The 24,300-nt window shown below is 42.6% G+C and overlaps 2 protein-coding genes across 2 annotated transcripts in view; one reads left to right on the top strand and one right to left on the bottom strand.

The window, feature by feature from the left end:
• The window catches only part of COG5 (component of oligomeric golgi complex 5), a 312,215-nt gene that overhangs the window by 128,373 nt on the left and 159,542 nt on the right, over positions 1-24,300 (top strand). The gene's annotated exons all lie outside the window — the stretch shown is intronic.
• Positions 44-23,222, bottom strand: HBP1 (HMG-box transcription factor 1). Its single transcript, XM_081957988.1, has 11 exons — positions 23,124-23,222; positions 19,185-19,377; positions 15,619-15,853; positions 13,073-13,205; positions 12,002-12,113; positions 11,763-11,875; positions 10,112-10,268; positions 8,154-8,298; positions 6,655-6,963; positions 3,450-3,591; positions 44-1,157 (listed from the first exon to the last, which is right to left on the bottom strand). The coding sequence occupies exons 1-11, from the start codon at positions 23,193-23,195 to the stop codon at positions 1,146-1,148; spliced, it is 1,623 nt and encodes a 540-aa protein (XP_081814114.1). The 5' UTR covers positions 23,196-23,222; the 3' UTR covers positions 44-1,145.

The raw sequence follows: 24,300 nt of genomic DNA, 5'->3' as shown, positions 1-24,300 counted from the left end.
CATATATTTTATATAGAGAAAATATACAAGAATAATTTTTTACAATTTATTTTGAAATAATACAAGAATACAGTGTGCAAAATCATAGGAGCAACATGTAGAGACGTACATATCTGGTGCTGACATTTCTTTGTGATTTCTTGACAGAAACACACCATTTTTTAGTAATATTAAAAAGCTATGTTGTAAATGTTCACAGCAAAAGTAGCCATTAATCGAATATATATATATCTGCTCTTATTTTTTTTAGATAGATGGAGGGGAGGGGGGAAAAAAAGTAAAGTGCAAATATTGCACCAAAAATAAGTGCAAGGTTTGTCCCCACCATAAATGATGTCTTATGGCAAAATAAAATCTTTTTAAAAATACGCAGCATAGGGAAAAAAAAATTAACATTAAATGAAAGTATTCCGAAAGCACCATTCCTCTTGATGCAATCTCTTTGTGGGTTTAATCTTTTCCAATGCAGCTCAGGGCTTCTCACCAGCCCTTTAATTTTACTCGAGAAGGCATCACACCCCAAATCGAAATTATAAATGTGCCACCTTCCCGTATAGACGACGATTTGCTACATATAGCGTACATTATATACTATTCGCTTTGCCACGTAGACTGATAATTTTTTGTTGGCACCCGGGCAAGCTAGAAGTTCATTATATTTATACGTCAGAAAATTCCAGCTTGCAAAATTGGTAGTTTAATAATAATTACATAGTTTGTGCAATACGTATTAATCAGCAATAAGAATTGTTCTATAAACAGATGTTACATGTTTTTAAACTTCCCCCTTTTTGTGCATTTTTTTTTCCTTAGAAAATAAAACTTTTTTTTTATACAAAGCTCCTCTCTTCTTCCTACTATTCCTTAGCACCACAGATATCCGTGTTCAAGCCTATTACACCTGATAGACATATAATGTAGTTTGGAAGGGGGGAAAAATATAAGGCAATTTGGTTTTTTTCCTTTTTTCTTTTAAAGGTTGATACTTTTAGCTTGCTTAATGCTCTACTGTAATAAGCAAAACTTCATTCCTAGTGACTCCAATGATGCCAGTGTATTTATAGTCACACTGCCACAACAAATCACGGAAACTTGATCGTGTCTTCCTCCCATCACCGTGGATTACAATTCATTCCATCTTGATGCTACTGAGACCCCTGGGAAGGAAGAGAGATGAAAAACACCCGTTAAAGACCGGGGAACTATTGTCTGTGGAAATAGGAATTAATTACTTGTTCTGGGTTCAAGTTTCATACAGGCAAAACATGAAGTGGACTTCAGCACGCTGCAGTTTGGGCTCCGTTTTCCCAAAAATAAGCCCTCCCCGGATAATAAGCCCAATCAGGCTTTTGAGCGCATGCGTTAAAATAAGCCCCTCCCTGAAAATATTTCAACGCATGCTCAGCCGGTCCCCATTTCCGGGGGGGGGGGGGGGCATGCACCTCAAAAATAATAAGACCTCCCCGAAAATAAGGCCAAGTGCTTATTTCGGGGGTCAAAAGAAAATAAATAACTCTTATTTTTGGGGAAACACGGTAGTACTGCCGGTTTGCTCAAGGATGCGCTTCGGGTGTACGCATGGCATAGTAGTAAAAAAGAAGATGGTGCCGTCTACAGAACCAGTTTGGGGGTGTGGCAGGCTGAGTTACTACCTATTTGTTCAAACTGGTCCAAGCCAGTGGGAACCCATGGCATCCTATCAATTTTTTTAAAACAAATGTTTCTTAAATTAAAAAAAACAAGAAAATGGAAAATAAACAACCTGCATTCCTGTGGACCGAATACCTGCAGTACTTCAGACTACGACAACTGTTCTCTATAAGTGAGTCAAAACTTTCAGTCAGGGGTGGAGGTAAGAGGTGAAATTTCAAGGACAGGTAGTCCTTGACTTACGACAGTTCACTTAGGGGACTGCTTGACTTTACAATGGCCCTGGAAAAAGTGACGTCATTCTTCACACTTAGGAGCACTGCAGCATCACCTGATTTACATTCAGATGCTTGACAACTGACCCACACTTACGACAGCTGCAGTGACTTTTGTGACCTTCTGGCAAGCGAAGTCAAATGGAGACACCAACCATTTTATTGATTTATCAACTGCAGTGATTCCCTTAACCAACGTGGCAGGAAGTCATAAAATGGGGTAAAACTTGCTTAGCAAATTTCCCACTTCGCCATATCAATTGTGGTCGCAAGTTGAGGGCTACCGGTATTTATAAGCCTCTCCTTGGATTTGGGTAGAATTAAAGCTACAAGTGGACTGACCAACTATGTTTACCCCCCCCCCCTTTTTTTTAAGCAACAGAGAAATCTAAACTTTTTTCTCAATGTCGTCTTCACAGAAATTATAGGCTTGTTGGGCTCAATGGATTAAAAAGCCACTAACCTATTTAAGTGTGGCGGGAACTTCTAGCGCAGTAAAATCCGCAGGGACTTAACTAATTTTACCTTTTTAATATATTTTAAGAGGGGAGTGAAGACTACTATAAAATTAAGTGCAGCAAGGATCAGAATCGACCAGGGCTGTCAAACTTGTGGTCCGCAAGCCGGATGGGTCACACGCTGGCCATGCCCGCACCTGGTTCAGCAAATGGGGAGGGGGGGGGAATCCCAATATGTCACATGACGCCACTGTGACGCCGTGAGTTTGACACCCTGGAATAGACTCTGGAGTGGGCCATTATCTTGTGTGTATTCTAAAGGTTCCCATCGCACATAAGTGCTAGTCGTTCCCGACTCTAGTGGGCGGTGCTCATCTCCATTTCAAAGCCGAAGAGCCAGCACTGCCCGAAGACGTCTCCCTGGTCATGTGGCCAGCATGACTAAACAGCGAAGGCGCACGGAATGCTGTTGCCTTTCCACCAAATGTGGTCTCTATTTTTCTACTTGCATTTTTACATGCTTTCCAGCTGCTAGGTTGGCAGAAGCTGGGACAAGGAACTGGAGCTCACTCCATTACGCAACACTAGGGATTCGAACTGCCGAGCTTTCTAATCGACAACCTCAGCGTCTTAGCCACTGAACCACCGTGTCCCTGTGTGTTCTGGAATAACCCTAATGGCGTTACTCTTTGTCTGGGACCATCAAATGAACAGGCAAACTGGAACCACTTGAATAGAGATTGGGGGGGGGGTGTCGGTCCTCCTTCTAGAGCTGGTCCTTTCATAGGAAATCCAGCTGGACTTTATTAACAGTTTCTTCTACAACATTGGCCTCCATCTTTTTGGGCACCAGGGACCGGTTCCGTGGAGAGGAGGGGGGCGTGGTTTCACGTGGTTCCTGCATCTCATGGATGGGGCTTCGTTTGGTTGCGCAGACCGATTGCTGGCATTCCGTGGCCCAGTGCCGGTCCACGGAGCAGGGGGTGGGGGTTTGGGGACCCCTGTTCTACAATATTCTTAAGGACTACGAAATCTAGGAAATGGCAAGAGTGGAAAAACCACATACTGAATTTGTCCGTTTCCGTTTCCAGCAATCGGGATTCAAACGTTTTTGTTCTTCAGCCAAGGCCTTGGCTTCTAACGTGTACATCCGCCTTTCCTCGTTTTTCATTTTCTTCCACCTGTCCCCGAGGATCACACTTATGGCTCTGCAGAAGAAATAGATGGGGAGAAGAAGGGTCAAGCCAAGCCAGCAGTAGAATGTTAATTTCCCTATTTCCTTCGTGTGTGTGTGTGTGTGTGAGAGAGAGAGAGGGAGAGAAGAGGGAATGGAATGGAATAGGGAATGAAATAGAATAGAATAGGGAATGGAATGGAATAGAATAGAATAGGGAATGGAATGGAATAGGGAATAGAATGGAATAGAATAGAATAGGGAATAGAATAGAATAGAATAGAATAGAATAGGGAATGGAATAGAATAGGGAATGGAATGGAATAGAATAGGGAATAGAATAGAATAGAAAAGGGAATGGAATAGAATAGGGAATGGAATAGAATAGAATAGGGAATGGAATAGAATAGGGAATGGAATGGAATAGAATAGGGAATAGAATAGAATAGAAAAGGGAATGGAATAGAATAGGGAATGGAATAGAATAGAATAGGGAATGGAATAGAATAGGGAATGGGATGGAATAGAATAGGGAATGGGATGGAATGGAATAGAATAGAACCAGGAAAGACTTCAGCACTTATTTCTCTCCTCGGGACTTTTCTTTAACTACTCCTTAGTTAGGGTAAGGAGTAGTTTTCTTAACGTTTTCAATGGAATCTCTAGGACTGTTTTTTAAAAGCCTTAACAAAACCAGAGAGATGTTTTTTGGGGAACATAACACACCTGTCAACATCAGTGCTCAGCTGGAATATACAGGTAGTCCTCGACTTACAACAGTTTGTTCGCAGTTACAATGGTACTGAAAAAAGTGACTTATGAACTTGCGCTTTTCACATTTACGACCGTTGCAGCATCTCCGTGGTCATCCGATCAAAATTCAGACCCTCAGCAACGGATTCATACTTATGATGGTTGCAGTGTCCTGGGGGGGTGGGGGGGTCAGGTGATCCCCTTCGTCAACCTTCTGGCAAGCAAAATCAATTCACTGGACAACCAGATTCACTTCACAACCGTGTTACTGGTTTGCCCCATTTTATGACCTTTCTTTGCCACAGCTGATAAGTGAATCACTGCAGTGGTTAAATTAGGAGCACGGTTGTTAAATGAATCTGGATTCCCCATTGACTTTGCTTGTCAGAAGGTCGCACAAGGGGATCACCTTAAACCCCTCCTGGGACACTGCGACCGTCACAAGTATGAGTCAGTTGCCAAGCCTCTGAATTTTGTGACCCTGGGGACACTGCAATGGCTGTAAGTGTGAAAAATGGCCATAAGTCATTTTTTTCAGTGCTGTTGTAACTTCAAACAGTCATTAAATGAACTGTTGTAAGTGAAGGACTACCTGTGCCATTTCTGAGTTTTTTATTTAATAGTTAATCTAGAATCGAATACTGGCACCTATCGTAACTCCATCCCTAAAACGTTCGGAGCCATTAAATGACAATATCCAAGCTAAGCATATAAGCTTGTGTAAATTGAAGTACCTGCGTTCATTACACTTACGTTTTGTTTTTCCTACTCCTTACATTTCAAAAGTACAATACAATACAATAGCAGAGTTGGAAGGGACCTTGGAGGTCTTCTAGTTCAACCCCCTGCCTAGGCAGGAAACCTTACACAGTTTCAGACAAATGGCTATCCAACATCTTCTGAAAGACTTCCAGTGTTGGAGGTTTCACAACTTCTGGAGTCAAGCTGTTCCACTGATTAATTGTTCTAACGGTTAGGAAATTTCTCCTTAGTTCTAAGTTGCTTCTTTCCTTGATGGTTAGTTTCCACCCATTGCTTCTTGTTCTGCCCTTTAGTGCCTTGGAGAATAGTTCGACTCCCTCTTCTTTGTGGCAACCCCTGAGATATTGGAACACTGATATCATGTCTCCCCTAGTCCTTCTTTTCATTAAACTAGACATACCCAGTTCCTGCAACCGTTCTTCATATGTTTGAGCCTCCAGTCCCCTAATCATCTTGGTTGCTCTTCTCTGCACTCTTTCTAGAGTCTCCACATCTTTTTTACATCGTGGTGACCAAAACTGAATGCATTATTCCAAGTGTGGCCTTACCAAGGCCTTATAAAGTGGTATTAATACTTCACGTGATCTTGATTCTATCCCTCTGTTGATGCAGCTTAGAACTGTGTTGGCTTTTTTGGCAGCTGCTGCACACTGCAATATGTACAATATATAAAAGTACATATTCTGCAGCTGAAAATGATTTTTAAAAGACAATAAATAAATAAAAATAAATGTTCGATTTCATCAACAGCAGGCCAGAGGTGAACCTACAACGTATATATCTTCAACCCCCATATCGTTAACCTTAAACTGTCCACCGTGAACCTCACCCGTTTCTAAGAGGTTCCGTAAAGGGGGCGTGCATAAGCGCACCAGCGTGCCTACAGCCCCTGTGTTACTGTCCCCATTGATATGTACTCATTTTATGGGTTCATGGCCATGTTATAATTATTTACTGTATTTTTCGGACTATACGACACACGAGTATAAGACGCACCAAGATTTTGAAGAGGTAAATTTAAAAATATATATTTTTGCACTCTGCAGGCCTCCCAAACCCTCTACACGCCTCATTTTTTGTGAAAAACAGGGCATGCAGAATTTGAGAGGCCAGCAAAGTGCTCCTGGGGGCTGGGTGGGGGTAAAAACGAGCAAATAAACGCCTGTTTTTTGCAAAAACCAGAACATGCATAGGCTTTGGGAGGCTTGTAGAGTGCTCCTGGGGGCTGGGGGGAGGAAAAAAATGGCCCATTTTTCACTCATTTTTGCCCTCCTCAATCCCCAAGAGCACTTTGCAAGCCTCCCAAACCTTCTGCACGTCTGTTTTTGCGATGGGGGCAGGGTTTTGGGAGGCCAAAAATGCTGTATTCAGTGTATAAGACACACCCAGATTTTCTCCCTCTTGGGGGGGGGAGGTCGCGCCTTATACTCCGAAAAATATGGTACATCCATCTATTTGTACCAATCTCATGCGATAATGTCCGTCTCTATACTAACACCTGCTACCTTGGGCACGTTGACAAATAAATAAATAAACAATAAAATAAAATAAATAAATAAACCAGAATTCGGAAGCTCTTTACCTGTTATCTTTTCCTGGGTACATCTGAGTATATTCTACTCGGTATTTTTTGGCAAACAGCATGAAGGCGTTCATTGGTCTTTTGCATTTGTTGGGAGAAGTGGCACTAACAGTACTTGCAGTCCCTGAGTGGTGGCTTTTGCCGGATTTGCTGTACATGGAGGACGTCTGTGGGGATTGGGCGGGCCCACAGTCGGCTCTTTCAAAGTCTGGGCTCCCGGACCCTCCGCAGGAGAGAGAAGCCCGCCGCTGACGAGCCATACTGCTTAGCACATAGACCGCGGAGGAGTCCATGGGTGTAAAATCATAACTGAAAAGAAAGGTCGTTTTAGAAACCAATTCTGGGCTTACCCTCAAATAGTGGCTAACTATATATCAATAGAAGGGAATGTTTGTCGCTCAGGGTTGAACTGTGGGGTCCTTGGTGCTCTCTGGGCTTGGTGGTTCCCTTGCGGACATTTCATGACCCAACTAGGTAACATCATCAGTGAAAGAAAGCAGTAGGGTTCTCAGAGTGCAGAAAGAGGAGGAGAAGGAGTGGGAGAACTGTGGGGTCCTTGGTGCTCTCTGAACTTGGTTGTTGTTTTTTTTGCAGACATTTCATGACCCAACTAGGTAACAACATCAGTGAAAGAAGGCAGTAGGGTTCACAGAGTGGTGATGGTGGAGGAGGAGAAGGAGGAGGAAGGGGAGAGGACTGTGGGGGTCCTTGGTGCTCTCAGCTTGGTGATTTTCTTGCAGACATTTCATGACCCAACCAGGTAACATCATCAGTGCTAGGTGGGAGTGGGTTTTGGTCTCTAGTAGCTTGCCCTGTCAGTAGTGAGAGTGTTCTTAGCAGACTGATTTCTATATAAACTGACAGTTATAAATCTGATGATGTTACTCAGCTGGGTAATGAAACATCTGCAAAAAAAGCTCAGAGAGCACCATGGACCCAACACATAACAGTATAGATTTACTACTCATACTACGGTCTTTTAAGTGAAAGATTATGCCATTTTTGTTACCATGAAACCCAGCATTATAAAAAAAAATGCAAACGACTTTCATGTTTGATTAAATAAGCTTAAAATTAATCCTATTCTACTTTCAGAACTGTAGCTGAAGAAGTAAATAACATTTGCAGGAATTACTTTCAACATGTGCTTCCAACTTAGAGAATCTGTTTACACAGCCTAGAATTGGTAGCCATCCACCCTCTAGTGTAAAGACTTTAATCAGTTTATAATTTGCAGTGATAGGAGAGGTAAAGCTAGAATGTTCAATTAAATAAACTCTGTCTAGAAATAGTATTAAAAACGTTATTACTTTCAAACATCAGGTTTTAAAAAGAGCTTAGGCATTAACTGAAATAGCTTAATTTTAGGGATGTGGGAATTATAATCCAATTTGTTCGCTCTTACTCAACCTTCAAAAACGCCTCTCATAGGGCAAAACCAGAATTTCACATATTTGAAAGGAAAGTTGGAATTATATAGTCTCTGCTTCAAGGATTACCTTTTGAAGGTATCAAAAACACCAGAATCGTCAAAGTTTAGGGCCTCAGGGTGTCCACGAGGTAGACAGATATCACCAAGGTGCATTTCACAACATGGAATACCATGCTGAACCACAGTTAAGCTTGGATAAAAAGAAGACCAACCTAAACCAAAAAAAAGGAAAGAAAGAGAGAAACAATCAGATGCAATCTGGATCCCGAAAGGTTTAAAACTTAGCCAAAAGAGGAGAAAGCAGCTGAGAAATAATGTAGACCTGGCCTTGGAAATGGGAAAAATAATGAAATTTATTTATTACCGTGTTTCCCCCAAAATAAGACAGGGTCTTATTTTCTTTTGACCCCCCCAAAATAAGCTCTTGGCCTTATTTTTGGGGAGATCTTATTATTTTTGAGCTGCAGGAGGCGGCGAGCGTGGTCACCTCATGGCTGCTGCTGTGTTGCAATATTTTCAGAGGGGGCTTATTTGGGGGGGAGGGCTTATTTTAGCACACGCGCTCAAAAGCCCAATTGGGTTTATTATCCGGGGAGGGCTTATTTTCGGGGAAATGGTGATTTATTTATTTAACATCATCATTTAACGACCCCATAATCCCTTGCAGAGTGGAGTCGGGGTAACTGAATGGAGCTGAGTGTTTACTGGCCAGATGCCCTTCCTGTTGCCAATACGGAGTTTTGTGCAGGACATATATTCTCATTGTGCCCAGAGAGAGAAATATCGGCCTCTACCTAGGATTGAACTCACAGCCTGCTGGTTGTGAGGCAAGAGCTCCACCTCTGGGCCCACTGCACCACTCCGATTTATTTCCATCCCATCTTTATTATTTTCACAAATAACTCAAGGTGGCAAAGGTGCCCTATACACCTTCCTCTTTCTATTTTTCCCACAACCACCTTGTGAGCTAGGGGTTGGGCCCAAAATCACTCACTGGTTTTCACGGCTAAGGTGGGACTTGAATTCACAGTCTCCAAGTTCTAATCGGGTATCTTGACCGCTACAAATGACTATTTATTCTGAGAAACTGTAAAGCTTGAAGAAAGAAACTCAAAAATAACTCTGTCGTGATTTGGTTTGGTGTCAAATGGCTAAGACAAAAACTCTGGTGTATTTTCCAAATTCAGTATGACCGTTGAAAGTTACCACGGCATTGAAAAAATTGACTTATGTCCCTTTTTCACAGTTGAACCATTGTAGCATCCCTGTGGTCACAAATCAAAATTCAGACACTTGGCAGCTGGTTCATACCTATGACCATTGCTGTGTCCCAAGGTCACGTGATCCCCCTTTGCGACCTCCTGACAAGCAAAGTCGACGGAGAAGCCAGATTTGCTTAACAACCGGGTTATTAACGTATCCACTGCAGTGACTCACTTAAAAATTATGGCAGGGAAGGTCATAAAATGAGGCAAAACTCACTTAACAAATGTTTCTCTGAACAACAGAAATTTTGGGCTCAACTGTGGTCGTAAATCGAGGACTGCCTGTAATTCATAACAATAAAGAGGGTTCTTAAAATTGTTCCTGCTTTTATTTCCTGATTGTGAATACAGGCAGTTCTCGATTTATCAAGAGTTTATTTAGTGACCCTTCAAAGTTACGACGGCACTGAAAAAAAGTGACTTACGCCCGGCTTTCGCACGACCGTTGCAGTGTCCCCATGGTCACGTGGTCAAAATTCAGATGCCTGGAAACTGACTCATATTTATGACGGTTGCGGGGTCACACAATCCCCCTTTTTGCAACCTTCCGCCAAGCAGTCAGTGGGGAAGCAAGACTTACTTAACAATCGTCTTACTAAATTAACAGATTTACTTAACAACCTTGCCAAGAAAAGTCGTAAAATGAAGCTTAACAAATGTTTCACTTAGCAACAGAAATCTTGGGCTCAGAGGTGGTTATAGAAAAGTTCTTTTTTTAAAAAAAAATATCATGTACAAAGGAAAGAAGATGTTTCTTTACCTTTATTTTTAACGTAGAAGGGGTGATCTAATCTGCACTCGGCAGTGAGGAAATCCTTGGCCGCTGTGCCGGGATCGAAGGTCAACTTAAGGACTGACTCGCCAAAGGAAACGCTCTCTTCGTGCGATATCAATTTCAATCCGTCAGCGGCGTAGCCCTGCAGGAACACAACTGATGTCAGAGTCCCCAATGAGTCCAGCCCCATCACTGCCTCTCTAATATCTGAGCCACTTCCCTGTTTCTAGAGAATTAAAAATCTCGATCGTTACGTTTTTAAAGGGATAAGGCCAGTGGCAGGTGGGTTGCTGCCAGTTCGTTTCGCATGCGCAGTTGAATGTAAATTGTTCTGCGCATGCGTAGAACATGAAAAAACGACTAAAAAACCAACCTGGCAGTGGGGACTGGAGAACCGATTCAGGGGCATGGCCAGCCTACAGTCCCTACCGGTTCAGCGACACAGTCCCAATTTCCACTAACGGTTCGCCTAAACCGGTGCGAACTGGTAGCAACCCACTTCTGGATCACACGGCTTACTACATCAACCACAAGGGGCAGGAATCCTTACAAACTATGCTGACTACAAATGAATCGGCAGTTTACAAATATGTATGTATGTATGGATGGATGGATGCATGCATACATACATACATGCATATATATATATTTATATATATATATGCATGCACGCGCACACACACACATATACACCGTATTTTTCGGAGTATAAGATGCACCTTTTTCCCTCAAAAAAGAGGCTGAAAATCTGGGTGCGTCTTATACACTGAATACAGCATTTTTGGCCTCCCGAAACCCGCCCCCTTCACCAAAATGGCTATGCCTTTAGGAGGCTTCCAGAGTGCTCCTGGGGACTGGGGAGGGCAGAAATGAGCTAAAAACGGGCCGTAGGAGCACTCTACAACCCTCCTAAAGGCTATTCATGCCCTTTTATTGAAAAACAACAACAACGGTTTTTGCGAAAAACGGGCCGTTTTTGGGAGGTCTGCAGAGTGCAAAAACCTTTTTTCTTAATTTGCCTCTTCAAAATCTTGGTACGTCTTATACTCCGAAAAATACGGTACACATTTGTAAAGTACAGGCATGTGACTTACTGCCCAGCTGCTGGCCCTGGGGAAATTGCAATACTCCAGGGTGAGTAAGCAAGCAGCCCTCTTCCCATCACCTCCTAAGGCTATTCTCGGATGCCGTAATTTCTCTCTTATGGGAACTACTTCACGGCATTTAGTGGATTTGCATAAATGCTTTCCCTTTGCATAAATGCTTCCCGGTTGCAGGAATTTGGGTTTGGCTAGTCTAGAGAAAAGAAGGAACTAGGGGTGGCATGATAGCAGCATTCCAGCATTTGAGGGGCTGCCACAAAGAAGAGGGGGGCAACTTATTCTCCAAAGCACTAGAAGGCAGGACGAGAACTAATGGATGGAAAGGCTAACTTCCTAACAGGGAAAATAATTAATCAGTGGAACAGCTTGCCTTCAGAAGTTGTGGGTGCTCCATCACTGGAGGCTTTGTCTGAAATAGAGTCTCCTGCTTAAGCAGGGGGCTGGATTAGAAGACCTCCAAGGCCCCTTCCAGCTGTATTCTGATTCATTTTCCTCGCCTTTAAATTGCTGTAAGAAAAGTACTCAGAGCTTACTTTATAGGCACCCAAAGAATCGTCAGCTTTGTTTCTGCAGCCGGCCGATCCAGCAAAATCTTCAACATCGATCCAATCTTGATTGCGTCCTTTGTGAAAGCATAAACGTGTTCCTAATTTATTTTTATTTTTTTTAGGGGAGGGAAGGGGGAAAAAAAGAAGAAGAAAGAATTCAATGCAACCGTAAAAGATGAACCTGCGTCTTGAACCCAGTCATGTAATGGGGAGTGTTATTTTACCTTTAAGGAAACAGTGCCAAACAGTTGGAGGCCAAGAGTGGCACCATCCCAGATCATCATCGTCTGACAATGATGACATACAGAAAATGCCAGACTCTGATTCACTGTTTGTCTGTTGAAAAAATAAAACCACAGTTTGCACGTATAGATTTCTGTGTCTGTTCACACAAAATGGTCGATTCATGTGACTCCCTGAAACAGAAAACTTTCTGGAGTTTTTTTTTTTTTTTACTTAGCAATTTCCCAAGCTTTTCCTGCGTGTTCCTAAGTCTTGCATCTTCTAATTATGCTCTAAAGCCCATGTACATTCCTTACATAAGCATGTAAACATAATAATTACTAATATCAATGTATATCCTTTGTTTTCTTTGTCCTTCTTTGTTTTGTTGTTCTATTACTTTGCGACCTCTCATCACAATTAACTTCAGGCAGCAGCCCTAAAAGTTTACAATTGATCTGACATGACAAAGCAAGGGAGCCTTCCAATGACAGTTCATTGTTCCCAGTAAGTCCCAGTATGTTTGGCTTGGCCTAGGATCAAATGACAAGCTGTGGGTGTGGATGGATGGTCTGGAAATGAATGAGACAAACTTCCTTCCATCTGTCCGGCTGTTTTGTCCCCTGCAACATCTCTGCTTTTTGTCTAGGGAGATTCTCAAATCATCCAGGTCACAGTTGTGTCCCAAAGGTGCTTTTTCCAAAGGCAGCTGGACTGTCTTGTTTTTCCTTGAAGATGTTTCACTTCTGATCCAAGAAGCTTCCTCAGTTCTGACTGAAGCAGAACGTCTTCATGGGAAAACTACTGTCCAGTTGCTTTTTGAAAAAGCAACTTTGGGAATCTCTGCTTTTTCCCCCCACTATATTTGATCCAAGCTTCAAAGGGGAACTTTTACTAAGCTGTCACGTTTCTAATTTGACTGAATTGCCCATTGCAGCACAAGATCTATTCCTCTAGGTGCTAAATAAATACACGTATAAAGGAATAACATATAAAGCCATGCTACGTAAGAGGTTTTTTTTTTTTTTAATGTTTCTGGTGTTTGGCGACTTCAACGTTAACAGAATTTTTACCCGTTCGTGTCTGATTGGTGTTTCCTCAACATGATGCTTGGGGAAAACGGTCTCATTCGGAGAAGATTCTGGTGGTGGGCGTGCATAGGAATGTAAACTTTTGCTTGTAGCTAGTAAGTGAACCGGAGATGACCTAGGAAAGGATTGCAAAACAATGTGTGAACAGGTGTTGATCAAGGAAGGGAAGAAGATACCCAAAGAATAACAGGTTAGCATTTCTGTCGCAACGTGGAAGCTCCTTTAGTTATTCCTTGAACGCTAGGATAGGATAGGATAGAAACAGTAGAGCAGAGCAGAGTAGAAGAATGGAATGGAATAGAATAATGTTTTCATATTCTGATCCCGTTTTAAGAACAAGATCAAGTTATAATGTGATAACTTGTACAATTTCCTTCTTTTAATGCTTTCGTAGCTAATTTAGTTGTTTCACTGCACTAAATAACGTATTCTCAGCTGTTCAGTAGGAATATTTTTTCAAAGGGAAGCTATTCATCCAGTTGTCAGGTTACTATAGTACCTACCCTGTTTCCCTGAAAATAAGACCTCCACGGATAATAAGCCCAATTGGGCTTTTGAGCGCATGCACTAAAATAAGCCCTCCCCAAAAATATTGCAACACAGCAGCAGCCATGAGGTGACCATGTTCACCGCCTCCTGCACCCCAAAAATAATAAGACCTCCCCAAAAATAAGGCCAAGCGCTTATTTTGGAGATAAAAAGAAAATAAGGCCCTGTCTTATTTTGGGGGAAACACGGTACATTCTAGTGCCCCTTGAGTGATAGCAGAAAAAGGGGCATTTCTAATATCTTTTGGCCTGACTCACTTTCTTACCCATCACACACTAATGCAGAGAAAAAGAAGGGCCCTACATATTCTCAGTAGCCTTCTTTATTTCAGGGTCTGCAAGTTAGATGTGGGGAAAGAACCCCTATCTTTGTATTTGTAGTGGAAGTAGGGCAGCTCCCGAATTATGTACAGGTAGTCCTCTACTTACAACCCCAACTGAGTCCAAAATTTATGTTGCTAAGCCAGATAAAGCGAATTTTGCACTCAGGTTACGACCGTTCTTGCCACTGTTGTTAAGTGAATCGCTGCAGTTGTTAAGTCAGTCACACGCTTGTTAAGTGAATCCGGCTTTCCCCAATGACATTGCTTGTCAGAAGGTCGCAAAAGCGGATCGCGTGATCCTGGGACACTGCAACCGTCATAAATATGAGTCAGTTGCCACCTATTCTCAGAGCTATTGTAACTTTCAACGGTCATCAAACAAACCGTTGTAAGTCAAGGACTACCTGTACTATTTCTAAGTTTTTTATTTTAATGGAGTTTATCTATGTATGAAAGACAGTCGTAAGTCACTATTTTCAGTGCCGTTGCAACTTCAAACGGTCACTAAATGAACTGTAGTAAGTCAAGGACTAGCTATATCTATGTAATGATGGTTCGTTATTTCCATTACACTTTGAACACTAAATCCAAATCAGAATACAAAGCTCCAACTAGAATGAAAATAATAAATCACCACTGTCCTCACACACACTCTATTGCCAAAAGTATTCGCTCCCCCATCCAAATAATCAGAATCAGGTGTTCCAATCCCTTCCATGGACACAGGTGTATAAAACCAAGTCCCTAGGCATGCAGACTGCTTTTACAAACATTGGTGAAAGAATGGGTCGCTCTCAGGAGCTCAGGGAATTCCAGCGTGGAACTGGGATAGGATGCCACCTGGGCAACAAATCCAGTCGTGAAATTTCCTCGCTCCTAAATATTCCACAGTCAACTGTCAGCTGTATTATAAGAACGTGGGAGTGTTTGGGAACGACAGCAACTCAGCCACGAAGCGGTAGGCCACGTAAACTCGTCCAACATCAGTGTGTGACCTCACAAATGCGCTTCTGGAAGAATGGTCACAAATTCCCATAAACACACTCCTAAACCTTGTGGACAGCCTTCCCAGAAGAGTTGCAGCTGTTATAGCTGCCAAGGGTGGACCGACGTCCTATTGAACCCTATGGATTAGGAATGGGATGTCACTTACAGTAAGTTCATATGCGAGGAAAGGCAAGTGAGCGAATACTTTTGGCAATATAGTATATATGCACACACACACACATTCTGTGTCCCTGGAGATGCCAGTCGAAGAAAAAGAACTAGAAAAAAATCATGAAATATCGCGACCTGGCCATCGAAAGTACACGGCTATGGATGAAACATGTAGCAGGGATACCCATTGTCATTAGGGCGCTTGGCACCATGTCCAAGAATTTTACAAGATACATCCACAAATTGCAGCTTCCTGCAATAACACCAGCGGGACTGCAAAAAACTGAGCTACTCAGAACATCTTATATTTATATACCTAGGACGCTGGCAGCAAACCGTATCAACCATTAGCACCAGTCACTGCTATTTGTAATGCATTTTTTAATGTTCAGTTGGCTGAGTTTCATGTTTAATGAATAAAGTATATAATAATAATAATAATAATAATAATAATAATAATAATAATAATAATAATAATAATAATAATAATGTCCCCTACTTGTTATAAAACGAGCACTGCATGAGAGGGCTTTGTGGGCTAGTGGCTATATTTGCCAGCTCCGTCAACCAGTTCACGCCATTCTCGCACGGATAAGCGCTTTCTGGACTGCTGCCTGAGGTGTGTTGGTTCCAAGAAGGCCTTGCGTATTCCTGATGTGAGACATGAGCACTTAGCTGGAAGAGGGCGGGTGGGGTAGAATCGCTGTGAACTGCCTGCAATTCAGGAAGATCATCTGCCAATGAAAAGGTACAGGGTCAAATTCATGCCTACAGAGAGTAAGAGCATTTTGGCTTCTATACCTGATATTAAGGAGAATGAATCAATGGAATGACTTGCCTCCAGAGGCTATGGGAGCTCCAACACTGGAGGTTTTCAAGAAGAGACTGGACAACCATTCGCGTCAAATGATATAGGGTATTCTGTTTGAATAGGGGGTTGGACTAGAAGATCTCCTTATACTGTCTCATAACGCCTTACAGCCCTCTCTAAGCGGCTTTACAGAATCAGCCTAATGCCGCCAACAATCTGGGTCCTCATTTTAACCCACTTTGGAAGGATGGAAGGCTGAGTGAAACTTGAGCCCCATCAAACTTCTGGCTGTGGGCAGAGTTCGTCTGCAATTCTGCACTTTAATCACTTAAATCAAACTAGCCCAACACAAGAATAAGATCCTTGACCCCGGAATAAAATATTTTCTAGGGTTAGATCTTTTTGAATTACTATGCTGACATCTTACCCAATTTCAGAAAGATTATGGTATCTTGTCAAGAGATCCAAACCCTGTTTCTTCTTATATAATGCCAGTAGAAAAGAAGGGATATACATTCAAAACTATCTGAATTGAGCATATATTCCAAAATAGAAGAATCCAGAGCAACATACTTGGAAGAAAGAAAAACTTGGAAGAAAGAAAGATTCTACAAATGCTTCTAAAAAATATTACAGGGGCTAAATATTTCTTATTCAGGGAGAAGTATATAGCTAAAATACCATATTTCATCATGATCTTGGATTTGAGCATTAAAAGAACTTTTAAACTTAGTTTCATCTCTTCATGAAAACTACTCAAAAATCTCAAGTAAACAGCTCCTCATTTGAATTTGCAATACTAAACAATGACGAACTAGAAATGAAGTTTGCATATTACCTCAATTTCACCGAACAGCCCATCTCTCTTTGTTTAGAGAAGCTGTCTCAGGGAGGCAAGGTGGGACTTGATATGAACGCTTAAGAATTTTAAATACTAGGAGTGTTTTGGCTTGATAATGTTTTGATAATCCAGTTTGAACAATCTGATTAGAATATTTATTGTGTGACATACCATTTCATGTCCTCCAGCATTTCAAAAAAGCAGATGAAAAAACAAAAAATACAGAAGATATGGAAAATAACCACAAAATGTGACAATAGCCAGGCTCCAATGTGCATATTTTAACTGCCTGAAGTATTTTAGTTGCAAATAATGACTTTGGGATGAAAGATTGCAGTGACCTATAATTTAGCAGAAAGAATAAGATATTTGTTGGTCTCGGCAACATAGCAGCTAACCTCTCTGACATGTTCTAACAGTCACATTACCAGAAGATGATATAAGAATTTTGTCTGCTTTAGGAATGTTGGGATGAAATCATGCTTGATTTTCAATTAGACATTGCCACATATTCTGAGTAAAAAAAAAGCTATCATACCACGTTTGAATGAGATCACAACCTAAAATTAAACTACAGAAAATAATTCCTCAAGCATGGTTAATTCAGTTACTTTGGACTTTATTTTGAGTGTGCCTGTTATTTGTTTTTTTAAAGAGAACTATCAAATTAGATCTCTGAAATGAAAATATTGGTGGTCTTCCCTTAAGACAATCTGAAGAGACTTTGAAGAATTCCAAACTGAAATGGCACTGAATCCCATAGGGCAAAAAAGTATCACTTAGAAACAGGGATCTCCAAACTTGGCAACTTTAAGACTTGTGGACTTCCACTCCCAGCATGTCTAGCTGAGAAATTCTGGGAGTTAAGTCCACGAGTCTTAAAGTTGCCAAGTTTGGAGGTCCCCTTTCCTTAGAATATGTAGTAAAAGGTAATTTTTAACTTTTAATTTATGAAACTCAATTTTAGAAACTATGAAATTATGGATCTCAACCCCTTGGAGCTTTATGAACCTCTGTGTCCAGATTTCTTGACAAGTCTGCAAAACTGGTTTGATGCCGCTCGTTTCCAGGAGGAGATTGTTTGTTTTTATTATCCCTGGTTCTTTTCCACCAAGCTTCAGCCAAGACAATTATCTTGATTATAAACAATACACTCTAGCCACCATCTTAAAATCAATGTATTTTTTATCTCTTTTAAGCTACCATGTCTCACCGCCTGGACTAGGAATAAAAAATGGGAGGCCTCCAGGGTACACAAGAATCATGAGCGACCCAGTGAAGACAGGATGAGGTCTGTCACGCACCATATTTGTTCTGACCGAGGCTTCCCAAGAGCATGAAACAAACTCCTTGTCCTGACAAAAAACCCTTTTATTAATTGACTATGAATTCTGCTCATTCACATCCAGCAAAGTCTTTCAAGGGAGGATTTACAGTCACAGACCTTATCTGGCTTGGAGAGCTGCCAGGCCGATCTCTGCAGGAGTCTCGGAGAGTCACAAACCAATTAAGCAAACTAATTGTCTCCTGCAAACTCCACTCCTTTTTTGCTCCTCTTTTTTTTCCTCTGGGAGGGCCATTCATTGTGTGGCCTTACTCCCAAGTCGCCCCCTGTTCTTTAGCTGTTCCCTTCGTCTGGCAACTCTGCGCATGCGCACACTGGGAACAGGCTCCAGCTGTTCGTCTGCCTCACTGATGTCTGACTCTGAAGGCATCTGATAACTGGCATACAACTCTGGCCCCCTCTCTGCCTCCAATGCAGAGCCCTCATCAGAGCCTTCCCCAGACTCCAGGACTGGCCCATCTTCCTTCCCAACCTCCTCACTGTCCGAATCTGCTGCCAGTTCTGCTGGTGGGCCACAACAATATTTCTCAAACTTCTGTCAACCTCTCTGCTGCATTTCCTATCTGCTTTTTCTGACCTATTTATCCTCCACATTGCCTTTCTCTCCTTCTATACAATTTCAGTTCTTCTATATTCTCTGCTTTCTCTGCATTACTGTGTGGTTTGGAGGCATTCGGACAGGAAGGCTGTGCAGAGTGTGGTGAGGACAGCAGAAAAGATTATTGGTAGTTCACTTCAGTTATGCAGCATCCCCATGACCATATGATCAAAATTCAGAGGCTTGGCAAAGGGTTCGTATTTATGACTGTTGTTGTGATCTCCTTTGGCGACCTTCTGACAAGCAAAGTTGATGGGGAAAATCAGATTCACTTAACAACCAGGTTAGTAACTTATCAAATGCAGCGATTTGATAAGAATCACTAGGAAGAAAGGTCATAAAATGGGGCAAATGTCTCATTTAACAACAGACATGCTGGTCTCAATTGCGGGTTGTAAGTCGAGGACTACCTGCATTGTTTTTTAAAGTAGCTGTCCTTTAAAATGCAAGAATCGTGAATGGATACTTGCCAAGTTCCATATGCTCATCAGAAGATGCATATCCAGGAGAAGACGGAATATTCTCGTTACACTTCAGTAAGTCCAGTGCCTCGTTCATTCCTGACGTTCTCTTGTCCATCACTAACAGGACTTTCTGCACCGTACTAGGCATTTGGTTTGTCTTTATTTCCCAAACCATTGTAGGGTGCTTCAAATTATCTGACTGGAACAAGAATTATTCACAGAATTAGCTCAAACATTCAGCAACATTTCACCCCTAAGTATTTGCCGTTTTAAGAACTCTAAGGGGGGGGGGGAGGGGAGCAAGGCTAAGCATAGAAGGAAATCTTGGATGAAGAAAATCTGGGGAAGGCCACAGCTGGCAATTTAAACATAAACACACAGCAATGTTTTGCGGTAGGTCACTCTTAAGTCTTTTTTTTTCCTAGAAAAGTTATGGGCAACCAGTGAGAGCAAAAAATAAAAACTGATTTAGGCAGTGTTTTAATTGGGAGTTGATGGTCTCATGCAAGACTAATAATAAGCAAGTAATGGTTAATTTATTCTATCCATAGGATTGTTATAAAGTCCTGACCATCACACAGCAAAAAATAAATAAAAAAATCAATCTAGTCCACAATCAGGGAAGTGACCTTTCAGAACACAGATGCTTGTCCTCTCCTCATAAGATACTTAATTTATTATAGAACAGTGTACATTAGTTCAAGCATGTGTAAAAATGACGGGAAAGAGACTTAAAGCGTTTTCATTGCACTACCTCTGGAAAGTATGCCAGCTCAAACATTCTTAATTTAATTATTTTTCCTAATACTTCGTATTTGCTTTTTTTTTAAAAAAATAGTTCAGTTTAACAGTTTATTTTAGTTTGGAAATCCTAAAATATTCAATGCACTCCTCAATAAAGACAATAACCAGAAACATCACGGGTAGGAAGATGTGACGATATCAAATAAACACAATATTTTCACAGAGATGACACTTAGCTAAACCTGCTATATAAAATGCTCAGTTTCCCACTGTTTAGAAGCCAAATGTGTGACTGTTACATAAGCAAGTCCCGGGTGATTTTAAGCAGTTGCAATGTGCTATGGTAAACTTTTAATTCAAGTAAAAATGGCCAGGTTCTTTAATAACATCACAGAAGACACGTAAACCAAAGTACTGCAGTATCCTAAACTGTCATGAACTGTTTGCTTATCTGCTTTAGAAATGGCCTATCAATTTATCAGAGTCTGCCATATGCCCAAAGTTACAAGCTCCTTAAGTACTTAGCCAAGCACGCTAGAAAAGCAACATACATGATATATGCTTCTGTACCTAAAAACAAATTATTTGTCATCACATGTGCCTGTATCCCCAAAATTATTCAATAGAACAAACAAATTGGAATAGATCATCTCATCCAAGGGAGGCACCAATCTTGACAATCCAAGGTGAAGGCACAGATTACTAGCTCCAGATTAGGTATGCTTCTTTTCCAAATAAGATTCAAATGAAAAATGAACTATTTTTATTAATGTTGATGGTTTTATACTTAAGATCCTTGGCATATCTATTTACAAATAAACAAACAGCTTTTCTAAAGTTCGACCTACAATTTAATTGTGGATTAAAAAAAATACATAAAGAGATTCACAAACTCAAATTCTGTTTCTGTATCTACTTTTTGACTACATTCTGCTCTTTTGATTTTATCTTTCTGGTAACTGAGTGGCATTATTGTCACTGGTATTCCTTGAACTAATTTGCTATCTTACCAGTCCAGTGCATTTTAACTTTGTATTCTTGTAAGATCTTTGTTTCTGTGTCTGGCCTTCTGGCTTTTGGGAAAGGGAGAATGATTTATCAACATGTGATTGCATCCCAACATCATTCTCATGATAGGCCATTCTTCTCTGAGTCATTCTCAAGTCCTGATGACTGTTTTTGTTTAGATTTTTATCCTGCTTTTTTTTTCATATACAACTCAAGGCAGCAAACATACCAAACACTCTTTTCTCTTCCTATTTGACCCATAACAACAACCCTATGAAGTGAATTGGCTAGAGGATGGTTGGCTCAAAGTCACCCAGTCAGTTTTTCATGCCGAAGGCAGGATTAGAACTCGGAGTTCTCCTGGTTTGTAGGCCAACACTTTAATCAGCATTATACAGTGTTAATCTTGGTGTTAACTTTAGCCCAATGGGCTGTTGATGTCTAGTGAGGCGATAATAAATCAAAGACTGTAAAGAAACAATCTTAAAACAACAATTCCTCAAGATTCTGGTGATAGAACAGTCGGAAGGGATCTTGGAGGTCTTTCAGTCCAACTCCCCACTCAAGAAGTAGACCCTATACCAGTGATGGCTAACCTTTTTGTAAAGGTGTGCCAAAGTTGTGTGTGTGCATGCTGTCTCACGCATGCGTGAGCCCACACCTACAATTCAATATGTCCCACCCACCTGCGCATGTGATCCCCGCCAGCCCTCCAGAAGGTAGAAATGGATCATTTCCGAACTTTCGATTTGCCCATTGGGCCTGTTATTTGCCCTCCTCAGACTCCGGAGGCTTTCCTGAAGCCTGAGGAGAGTGAAAATGGCCTCCTCTGGCCGAGAATCAGCTGGCGGGCGCATGCATGCGCACCGGAGCTGACGGCTTGTGTGGTGGCAAATATGGCTCTGTGTGCCATCACGGCCCTATACCATTTCAGACAAATGGTTGTCCAATCTCTTCTGAAAACCCCCCAGTGATGGAGCACTCAGAGATTCTGAAGGGAACTCTTTCCACTGATTGATTGTTCTGCTAGGAATATGTCAACGAAGACTCAAACATCCAAGCAGTATATTTAACCGTCAGGAAATTTCTCCTTATTTTTAGGTTGCTTCTGTCCTTGATTAGTTTCCATCCATTGCTCCTCCTCCTGCCTTCAGGTGCTTTGGAGAATAGCTTGACCCCCCCCTCTTCTTTGTGGCAGCCCCTTAGTGACTTATAATGTATGTCTTTCAAAGCAAAACGTATCCATCCCGGTCACTTGCTGACAGATTTAGAAATAAGTGAGGTGAGAAACACCCCAGAGAAAAAGAGGGGGTCTGGCCCTCTCGCCCCATTGCTGAAAAGCAGCTGTTTAGGCTCCCACCGCAGCAGACCAGAACACTTCCGCATTCAGCGCTCAACGAGGGGGCGGAGCGAGAAAAGACCCCGCCCCTCTCGCAAGAAAGCTCGCGCACAGCCTCTGGCGTCGCGCGCGTTCCATCAGAGGGGGAGGGGGGAAGGAGGAGGACCGTTGAGGGGAGGTCACGCGCCGCGGGCGGGAGGAGCCCCGCGGCGCTCATTGGTCCCCTTCTGAGCCGAGGGGGAGGAGTCCAGGGGCGGCGCTGTCACAGCCCCTCTCGCTCTCCCCCCGCCCCTTTCTTTCCAGTCACGTGCCCGATGTCTGGCAGCGGCCCTTGTTTATAAACTTTTTCCTCCCGGGAGGGGAAAGGCGCATGCGCCGAAAGGCCCCATTCATTCAGAAGTGCGTAACAACAGCGAAGAGAGGCGGTGGGGGAGGGGCGCTCGTCCCCGAGCTCGGAGGGGCCCCTTCTCTCAGCGGGAGGGCGCCCCCTCGACCAAAGGGCTCCTGAGGGGCCCGAAGGGACCGGGAAATTGGGGGGGAAAGAGCGGGAAGAGGGACCCCCGAGTTAAGTACGCCTCACAACTGGGAGCCGTGAGGTAAAAAGTCGCCGTGTTGTGCTCCCTTTTGAAGAGCAACCCTCTCAAATCCTCCCAAGTCGCGCCAGGAATCCCGGAGCCTTTTCATCCCCCTTTCATTTTCTCCCCCAAGCTGAAGAATGACACGGAGTCCCCTTCCTTCCTCGGCAGCGTCTTCCCCTCAGCGGCAGCCCTCCAAAAAACGGAAGTCGCCCGTTTCCTAGTTTGCCCCGAACTTCCACCCGCCTCAAAACACTTCAAAACTTATGAGCTACTTACCAACCCCGTCGCCATTACAGGACTCCCTACAGCTTTTTTTCTCTTCCCTTCCCCTCCTCCCGCCCCGTTCATTCTCGCTCGAAATCGCCGCCCCTTTTCCATCGGGCTCGGCCTTTGAATGGCTGGCGGGGACGCCCGTCGCGAGGATTCTTCCCGTTCATTGGATAACGGCGCTGCCCGTCAGGGTCCAGCTGAAGAAAAACAAGACTTGTTTTGATGTCTTCCGCGCGCTCGATTGGCTTGCAGGGGAGTCAGTCAAGCTGAACGAGGCGTTTGATAAATGGACGTTGGTCCGCCCTCCCCGAGCCGAAGGGGGTTATGGGCGTTGTTGTTTTCTCTCTTCTTCAAGGAACGCCCGATAGTGAGTGGAAGGACAACAACTCCCAGAAAGCTCTCGGGCATTAGTAAACAAGAATCTTAGGGACACGTGTATTTCTATCTCCAGCTGGTTGTGGCCCTCCAGGAAAAGTGGGGAATGGACGGGTTGTTGTTTTTGTTTGTTTGTAAACTGGGGGACTTCTCTAAATTTTTGGGAAAACGTGGGGCTTGGAAAATTGCAGGATTTCAACGAGCCTGAGCCTTTGGAAAATTTCCCTCCAGGAATAAGTTCAAATTCAGTTAGAAACTAGGCAGCTTCATGTTAGAATCCTATTCACCTAGTCCTCGACTTATGACCATGGCTAAGCGAGGAAAATGGGTTTTGCCCCTGTTGGAGGAAAATATCCATCAGGTCCTGTCCGAAGTGGGGGGCAAAGACACTGGGAACATGGTGGCTGATTGGAAAGATGGTTTAATGGTGAAGCAACTGTGATTCTGGGTAGCTGACCACCTAGTTTGATGAGCATGTGGATTTTTAATAGTTTGTTCTACGGCGTTTTGTAATTTAGAGGCTTGTTTTGTGCATTTTGTTATTTGATTTTAATTCGTTTGTCTAGACCAGGGGTGTCCAAACTTGGCAACTTTAAGACTTGTGGACTTCAACTCCCAGAATTCCCCAGCCAGCTCTGCTTAAAGTTGCCAAGTTTGGACACCCCTGGTCTAGCCCAAGGCCAGTAATGAGTTGGGGTTTTTTAAAATGTAAATTAATACTAGATGCTGGCTTCCTTTGGGTTTTAATCCTGTCTTTAATGTGTAGGACATTAGCACCTACCCTGCTCCTAGAAAAATGAAATATCCT

This window comes from Natrix helvetica, assembly GCF_964273705.1.
Source record: "Natrix helvetica genome assembly, chromosome: 6".
NCBI classification, from domain to species: domain Eukaryota; kingdom Metazoa; phylum Chordata; class Lepidosauria; order Squamata; family Natricidae; genus Natrix; species Natrix helvetica.
The sequence above is the reverse complement of the archived record's forward strand: the minus strand, read 5'-3'. Positions and strand labels throughout refer to the sequence as shown.